Below are 8705 nucleotides of genomic sequence, written 5' to 3'. Positions count from 1 at the left end.
AATGAATTGTCTATAATAGTATTGTGCACATGAAGTAAACCTGTTCAACCAATATTTCTTTAAAGGTCAATCTCATTGCCTATTCTGAGTTGCCAATTGTTTTAAGTGTTGAGTCAAGATGACAGTAAAAAAGAATTGCTATTAAATGAGACTTTTTAAGTTAATATACCTATCTTTATCAATTTAAAAACTCATGAGTTGTGCAAAAAGTGCGAAAAAAAAATAGGAGTAATAACTTTCCTGCAATATTATTCACATAATTTAATTTAAGTTTTGAAAAACGAGCATTATGAAAAAATTGTTTAATAAATAACAGATGGTAATAATCTGATAAAATCTAGCATTGTAAAGTTTTGTAACCTCCTTCCCCCCCCCCCCCCCCCCCCCCTTCATTAGGATTTTTTTAGATATTTTAAGATTTACTTTCAAAATAATTTATGATTAGTAGGACTTAAAAAATATTAATGAGGATTATTGCCTGCTGCAGTATTTTAAATAACATCGTGTTTATATTCATAAAAACCTTTTTAAACATTTCAAGTTTTAAAATATTTCAAGTTTTTAATATTACTGAATAACTAAAATATTTACAAATTGTGTTCTGAACAATGTAATATATAAAAGTTGTATAACAATATACAAAATAAAACTTGAATAATAATGATATACCGAACAATAATAGTATAATGATATACAGAACAATAATTGTATGACTTTATTATTCTGCATATTATTATACTATTATCATAAAAATTAATTATAAAGTTATAAAAGAATGTTCCAGTTATTTATAAAACTGTATCACAACAACATAAAAGAGATGGACAATCGGGATTACCTGGACAATTAATTGAACACCAAAGGCTTATTCCTGGAGTATTTTTAAAAGGACCTTGTACGTTGCATACACAATTTTTTCTTTTGTTCGGGGGAGGCATTTCACACGCTCCAGAGGAAGTTTTTGTTATTGCACCGTTTGTAATTGTCAATAGGTTTGATGATTGTGTTGTTTTTGCTGATGTAGTTTGAGCTTCGACCTTGTTAGCAGGAAGAGTCATTGAATTGGAAGAAGATGTTGTTGCTAGCGATAACAAATCGCCTTTTACTGATTGTTTTGTAGCAACTGAAGCAGAAACAACTGATACAGTTTTTGGCAGTGAAGTTTCGGTTTTACTTGTCAACGGCGTCATTGTTTTAGATAATGGGGTTATTTTTGGCGTTGTTGTTGCTGCTATCTCCATTATTGCTTCTAATGTAGTTACGATACTTACTGTTGAATTGCTCTCGTTGTTACAATTACACATACAGGTTGGACAATCTGTTAACCCGCAATGAAGCGGACAATTATACTCGTCACTACACCATGCTTCATAAGCAACACTTAGCTCTCTCCAAGGATTAAGGCTGTTTGTATTAAATCTACATGGTCCTTTTTTAACTATATTTAATGGTGGCGAAGATGATGTTGATGATGAAGCAGTACTACAACTTAAATTAATAGTTTGACAGCTTTTAGGCTTCAAAAAGTTGTCACTTTCGGCTGCTGCTTTTGCTGCTTTAATTAAAGGATAAGAAACATTTCCACATATTGTATTAAAATCATCGAGATCCAAAGCCCAAAACATAAATCCTCCGAGCAAATTTTTTTTCATGATATTAACTATTTTATAGGTTATACTTTCTTCGTCATCATACCCTATAAAATTAGTTCCGTCACTTCCATAAGGTGCGTTTACCATACTACTCGAAGTACACATCCGGTTCTTCCATTGTGTTTGGCATATTTCATAATAAGAAAGAAAACCACTTTCAAGAGTAAACTTACCAGCTTCACCTGCGCCGCTTGCCGAAGCACTAAGGTTCCAGTTGCAAGACTTTGTCAGTTTCCATGTTCTTCCGTAGGATGCAAGCCCAAGGATAAGCTTTGAAGGAGAAACTCCTTTCATGATCCAATAATTAACGGAACTATAAACGCTTAAGGGAGCTGAATTAAGACCGGAATCAGTATGATGTCCTACCGCGGTTTCCCAAGAACCATGAAGGTCATAGCTCATCAAGTTAATAAAATCAAGATAAGAAGAAATTTGATCAATTTCATATGAGGTATCTGCAATACTTTGACCAGCAGCTACAGCTGCTGTAAGTAACAAGCCATATTTTTGAAATTCTGCTTTCATTTCTTTGCATAACAATGTAAAAAGTTGTTTATCCCCAGGCGGTGAGCCTCGTTGTCCAGGGTATTCCCAATCAAGATCAAGGCCATCAAACCCTAAAAATAAAAAATTTTCACTGAGTACGATGACTTTTTTTGATGACAGTTTTGAATCTTTTTTTTAATTTTTACATTTGATAATATTAATGGCTTTTATAGTTTTTTAGTTGAAGACTAAATGGTAAAATGGTAATTTAAAAAAGCAAACGAATCTACAATTTGCAAACATAATTCTATAAGGTGTAAGCTAACGAATCTACAGTTACGAATCAATGATTTGAGAGAGAGAGTACAAAAATCTATAATTTTTAACACTTTTAATTGGGTTTTATTGTATATCCACATACTAACCATAATTCTTCAGGTAAGCAATTGCGTTTTGTATAAACAAACTTCTGGTAGTAATTGTTTTCACAAGGTCAGTGAAACCAAAAGATGCATGGTTCCATCCACCGACAGCAAGCAAAGTTTTTAACTGAGGATCGTTTTTCTTTAAGTCGTTTACCTAGTTTCAAATAATCATTATTAGAGAAAAGTCGCACAGTTTAAATAACGATTGTTTAACTTAAAAGATAAGATTTACTTTAATGTAGCCAACAGATTGATCATTCCACTCATAAGGAACGATGGTGAAACTATTAGTTGCTACAAGCTCCACTTTTGCAAAAGCGTATATAATGTGCGTGCATAGTCCGGTTTTGTAATGTAAAGAAATGTCGTATTTAGCCAAACTTCCTCTATACTGCGCCCAGTTCGTATAGTAACACACTCTTTTGAAAGTAACACAGTTTGCTACTGATATCAGCAAATTAAAAATGTATGCAATTAAAATCATTTAAAAAAGAACCTTTTTATAAGATTTTAAGTTTTTACATATGCCAAAGATAACTGAAGGAATGGGTTTATTCTCTCCTTTTATATCAATTTGTAATAAGGGATGGGGAAATTTACGTGCACTTTGGCAGCAAATTACTTTTGTAAAATATATTCGCATGCGATTGTCAAAAAAAATGACGCCAAATGATTTTTACGGACGTAAATTCACCCAAATGAGTGATGATCTGACAATAGTTTTATGGCATTCTTCTCAATCATTATTAATTAGCAAAAGGTAAGCCAATATATCTTTACATAAACTTTAGGAAATTGTAAAGATATAATTCGATTTTTTGTCGCACCTCTGACGCAAGTGAGAATTTTAAACTAATCAGCAATCAAGGCGATAAAAGGGTGTATTTTTCAAGCATGATTTATCTACAATCATATAATCTTTAGGCAAGCAAATGTTGTATTCCAAAAATGCATGTATACTTTTAACTTCTGTGTTTATTTAAATTATTTTCATTGTTTGTTGGTACATTTTTTGCACGCTGTCGGCTCTCTCGGGATTGAAATTATCAATAATTAAGTTTTTTAATGCAAACAATTAGCTAATTAATGTAAAATAAAAACAATTAAAAGTTGGATAGAATATTTCAAACTTGCATGGTACTTTTTAAATACCTGAATTCTTTTCTACGAATCTTATCTAACTATTCAAGCGAGCCTTTCCATCATCTTTTTAATGAATTAGCCAATTTAAAAAAATTAAGTGAAACATTTTCTAAAAGTATCAAGTTTTTTCATTAACCATTTTTGTTACTTAATTAATAATTGACATAGACGATTAAAAAGGTGTGACTTTACCCCCTTTTTTATCTAATCAAGTTATTTAAAAGTACAAAACTACGAGTATAACGTATAAAAAGAAACTTTTCTTATAATTATAAGAAATTTGTGTAAAATGAAACTTTGCAGAATGAAATCGAAATTTTGTTTCTTGTGTTTATGGTTCTCATTATGCTTTTTTTTTTTAATCGATACATACCTTTATGTACAAACGCAATTTTATGGATTATGAAAATTCTGCAATGATTTCGTATTCTTCTCTTACAAAAAATTGCATAAATCCATGACGCAAATAAAGATTCAGCTTGATTTTGTTGTAACCTATAAATATTGACGGCCAATAGAATCATTTACACAATCCCTAACAGGAATTGTGTAAATGAAAATTGAACTTTTAGTTGTCTTCCTTTCTTACAATATCACCTGCCACTAGCTTAGGTAATCTTGTCTCTCCGATTTAAAATTGGTTGTAACGGTCCTGATTACTAATTTTATATTAAGCAACAATTAACAATTAGTAAAATTATTTAAATAACTAAAATAATTAAAATTAGTTAAAAAGCATCTTTAATTTTACACCTTTTTTTTAATAAGCAACTTGTTTATAAGAAACTAGTATTGAAAGCCCCGAAATCTTAAGAAACTATTTGTACTAAGTTACTTTTTGATGAGAAAATTATTCTATTGAGAGTTCGAGGAATATTTCCTCATTTATGTTTTGTTCAGGGACAAATCTGAGGATTATATTACATTGAATGATGTTGATGGAATTCAAATAATTTTAGTTGACTAACTGTAAAACATTTTATCTTATTTGCTAACATTATTTCAAATTGCATTTTATGTACTTTTTCTCTCTTGATAATCCGAAACTTAAGAAATTCTTAAAAAAACTTTTAATACTGGTTTAGTAAAAAAGTACCCTTTAAAATAAGAAGCTTTCTTGTACTAGCCCATTTGCTTGGTTTTTTACAAAAAAAAAACATGTCAACATTTGATTTGTGAACATTTTTTCTGAAGGAAATAATTTTTTGTTTTCTTTCCGATGGAAAACTTTGTTTACAAAAAATAGTTTAGAAGACTTAAAAATTAACAAAGAATACGCAGATCTACATAAAAGATCTGAGCACCATTTAGCAGCTAATTTGAAGAAATTGATCACTTGTGTTAGCGGGTTATTATTGTAATTAATGAATAATTAATAAAGCGACATTTTCAATAATTAGCAATTGTCAAACGTTAAATGCCGCAAACAAGATTTCTGTACCTAAAAAAAAATCAGCTTTTTATGATCCACAAACGTAAAGCTGCTTATTCCTTTTTCTTTTAAAATTAAACAATTTTATCAATCCTCAGCAGGGGGATGCTGTGGCTGCTTTAAATCTATGGTAGCAGCGTTGATCTTTCGGTAATTTAACATAACAAAAAAAATCAACAAACGCGCTTCCGGTTGCCTTTTGTTAGTAAAAAATGTTCTTGCTTTACTTTATTTTTCCTTTTTTTTTACGAAATTTTATATTCTTTTTCAACAAATATAACCGAAAAAGTGTTTGAATTTTAATTGCTGCGATATGTTTTTTACGCTTATCTTGTTCTTCAAGTTGAGTTTCTATCAACTTTTTTCCCCTTTCCATTGAAATTGTCTCATACTTTTCCTTTATTTCGCTTAAACAATTCTCAATTTGCTGGATACTTTTTCTTTGCAGATTGATAGCCGCTTCACTTTCGTCAATTTCTTCCTATAATACAAAAAGATACATTATGTCTGTATGTATCAACATTGATAATACTAAATGATACTAAGAAGTAAAACAAAGAAAAACGATAGATATTAGAACATTCTTTCAACTTCTGATGAGATAGCAATGAAAATACAATCGACAATTTTGTTTGTGATATTTTTAATGATATGATACAACAATCTTATAAATCAACAGTAACAAATGTTATACGAAAATAACTGTCGCTTTTGTTATTTTTATAAGAACAATGAATTGTTATTTTAGTTTTGTAAACTTTTAAAAGAAAAATACTATTTTGTTAATAAATTTTTGTATGTAAATTTTCGTTGTTGTGGTATTGTTTTTGTTATCAAGAATTGTTCAGTTGGTCAGTCTTGTAATTCAACGATTCAAGCATTATTTTGTAAAAAACCCATAAGATTAACATTTTGTAACGAACCTGCCTGAAAATCATGTCTTGGTCATATTTTGCAATCCAATTAAGCAGTTCATTGTAAATTTTAAAATTCCGTTTTCGCAAAGCTGATTCTTGCAGAAAATTATTCATGATGCGCTTCGAAGCAGAGTTTTTTAAATCAAGAAGCTCTGTTTGTAAATGGTTTTTTCGACTTTCAAATGACATTTTTTGAGTATAAATATTTGCATTAGTTTCTTCCAGAATCTTTGTTTTTTTTTGTTCGGAGATGTTGGCTAACCGTTTTATATTCCTATCCAATTCAAGAACGGAGTCATTAAGCGCGTTTATCTGAAGAAAAATATGAGTAAAAAAAAATTTAAATCAAAAACATTTTTGACTGAAGTTCTAATCATTTTAAAATGAGTTTTTAAGTTCCTAAACTTCTCATTTAACAATTACTTCAATTTTATATACTGATCTTAGAGACCTGGTTCGTATTTACCTGTAGAAAGTTCGTTTTGTCCTCCACCTCCAAAGTGTCACGTGACTTCTTTTCTGTCAGATAATTGTTTGATTTTTCAGGTTGCAACGAGATTTTTCTTTGTTCATGAACATTATCTGCTTTCGTGAAAAAACTTGTTTCGATGAACTCGAAAAATCTTGTTTCGATGAACTCGAAAAATGCTTTTAAGTAGTTCAAAAAGCTTGACTCTCTGGAAGGGAGTTCAACAAGCGAACTTAATCTAAAGCTGCCTTGGGTAGACATTCTAAAAATGGTTCATTATAAACACGATCTTAATCAGTTTTTAAACAGCGTTGTTTAAATTGATACATAAATGAAATCTTTTATCAGTTTTCATTGCTGAAAAAAAAAGGTTTTGTTGTTGAAAAAAAAAGTTATCATTAACAAAACCATTAATATCCAAGATAATAATTTCAATAATTAATATCCAAGATAATAATGGTTCTGTTAATGATAATGGTTCTGTTAATGATAATGGTTCTGTTAATGATAATGGTTCTGTTAATGATAATAGTTTTGTTGATAACAATAGTTTTTGTTGTTGTTGAAGCCGTCTTTTTAATTATGTTAACAACCTTAACAACAATTTGTTAAGAAGAAAAAAAATCTAAAATCTACCTTAATATATGTTTAGCATTAAAGATAATCTTTATTGGCAAGTTATGCTCCATATCCTGTTTTACTTCGTTATACTCTTTAATAAAACGCTTGTGAAGCAAGATGTGATTTTTTATACTTTCATCAGTAATTTTTGTAATTTTTTCATCTTCTAATACTGATAGAAGTGCATGACATTCGCACATCTTTGTGAAAGAATCATCGACAATACGCAAAATATGCTCAATTCTTAATTTACAAGCCAGCAGCTTTGATTTTGAAGCCATGTTAGTATACGTCTTTGATTATCTGCATGAAATGGTAATCAAAAAAATATTTCCACTTCGCACCGTAAGCATTTTTTTCAATTATTTACAGACATGAGTTTTTCAATTTTGACGTCATATAAATCGTAAATGTCAGGTGAATTTAAAATTGTCAATTAAAGTGTTATTTCATGTTGCTTTTTACAAAAAAAGATTTTTACCATAACGCCTTGCGGAATTCATTAACTTGCGCTGATCGGGTCGTTTTTACGAATAATATAAGATTCTCTCTATCTAGCACCATGACTAAATTAAAGTATATTGTGAGGGCGGGGATTTCTTTTTTATGAATGAATAGCGCGGAGATTGTGATCGTGAGAGTGGAGAAGATATGTTTAGTCTTTTGGGAATGTGTTTGCCTATGTTTGATTACGTTAGGGTGTTGAGTTGCCCTCGGTGTTGTGTGGATGTGTGTGGGTAGCTCATGTTCGCACAACGATAGAAAACAAAATCCTAATACAATCAACATAATAATTCCTCAATGTAAAAATAAATGAAATGATAACAATAATTCTTCTCGTTTCACTTACTCGCAAATATTTAATTCAAGTTTATTTTTTAAATATTTACAAAATACAGATAATAATATAATACAAAATACAGATAATAATAAGCAATCAAAAGTCACTCAAAAATTTTCTTTTACAACTTTTAGAGGTCAAAGTGTCTTTCCACATTGACGCTATTCTCAAATTGAAATTTTCTCTTTCTCTCTTTCCCAAAAAACTCTTTTTTTAAAAATCTCTCAAAATTCTCTTATCAATTCTTCCATAAAATCTTCCTCAAAAAATTCACTTTTTGATTTTCTCCCGAAATTTTGCCCAAAAATTTCCTTTAGATTTTCCTATAAAATTTTCTCATAAAATTCTCTTTAAAAATCTTTTCATAAAAATTCTCTCAAAAATCTGCAAGATTTTCTCAATCGATTTTTTTATGCCTGTTTATGCTTGGACAACACTCGATTTTTATGTTATAAATTGAGTGTTGTCCTAGCAAAAACAATCAACTTTATTTTCAAATTTGAGTTATCTTCCAGTTTTCTTGGGTCGAGTATGTTGTATTTTTAAATCAAGTAAAAGTTACTTTCGTTTTTCCTCCTTAAATATCCCTTTGTATATTAAGCATAGTATAAACTCAGCTATAAATTTACATTAACACCAATTTAAAGAAGTATTTAAGTGACAGGAACTGAATTTAGTTGTCCATTTCCTTGAAATACTATTGGACTGTGTGTATATTA

General features: G+C 29.7%; 2 protein-coding genes across 2 annotated transcripts; both read right to left on the bottom strand.

The window, feature by feature from the left end:
* Nucleotides 1-674: 674 nt before the first annotated feature.
* LOC149883827 (chitinase-3-like protein 1) lies at nucleotides 675-3084 on the bottom strand. The gene is made up of 3 exons (XM_090098380.1): nucleotides 2796-3084; nucleotides 2564-2717; nucleotides 675-2269 (listed from the first exon to the last, which is right to left on the bottom strand). The coding sequence occupies exons 1-3, from the start codon at nucleotides 3045-3047 to the stop codon at nucleotides 789-791; spliced, it is 1887 nt and encodes a 628-aa protein (XP_089954506.1). The 5' UTR covers nucleotides 3048-3084; the 3' UTR covers nucleotides 675-788.
* Nucleotides 3085-5330: 2246 nt separating this feature from the next.
* LOC149883826 (dynein regulatory complex subunit 10-like) lies at nucleotides 5331-7515 on the bottom strand. The gene is made up of 4 exons (XM_090098445.1): nucleotides 7161-7515; nucleotides 6522-6786; nucleotides 6062-6367; nucleotides 5331-5619 (listed from the first exon to the last, which is right to left on the bottom strand). The coding sequence occupies exons 1-4, from the start codon at nucleotides 7424-7426 to the stop codon at nucleotides 5362-5364; spliced, it is 1095 nt and encodes a 364-aa protein (XP_089954571.1). The 5' UTR covers nucleotides 7427-7515; the 3' UTR covers nucleotides 5331-5361.
* Between the last annotated feature and the right edge of the window lie 1190 nt (nucleotides 7516-8705).

The sequence above is a fragment of the Hydra viridissima genome, unplaced genomic scaffold, assembly GCF_058129835.1.
Source record: "Hydra viridissima isolate aposymbiotic clone 2 unplaced genomic scaffold, HvirCarnegie_v1 scaffold_9, whole genome shotgun sequence".
NCBI classification, from domain to species: Eukaryota; Metazoa; Cnidaria; class Hydrozoa; order Anthoathecata; family Hydridae; genus Hydra; species Hydra viridissima.
Note: the sequence above shows the minus strand (reverse complement) of the source record. Positions and strands in the feature narration are given on the sequence as shown.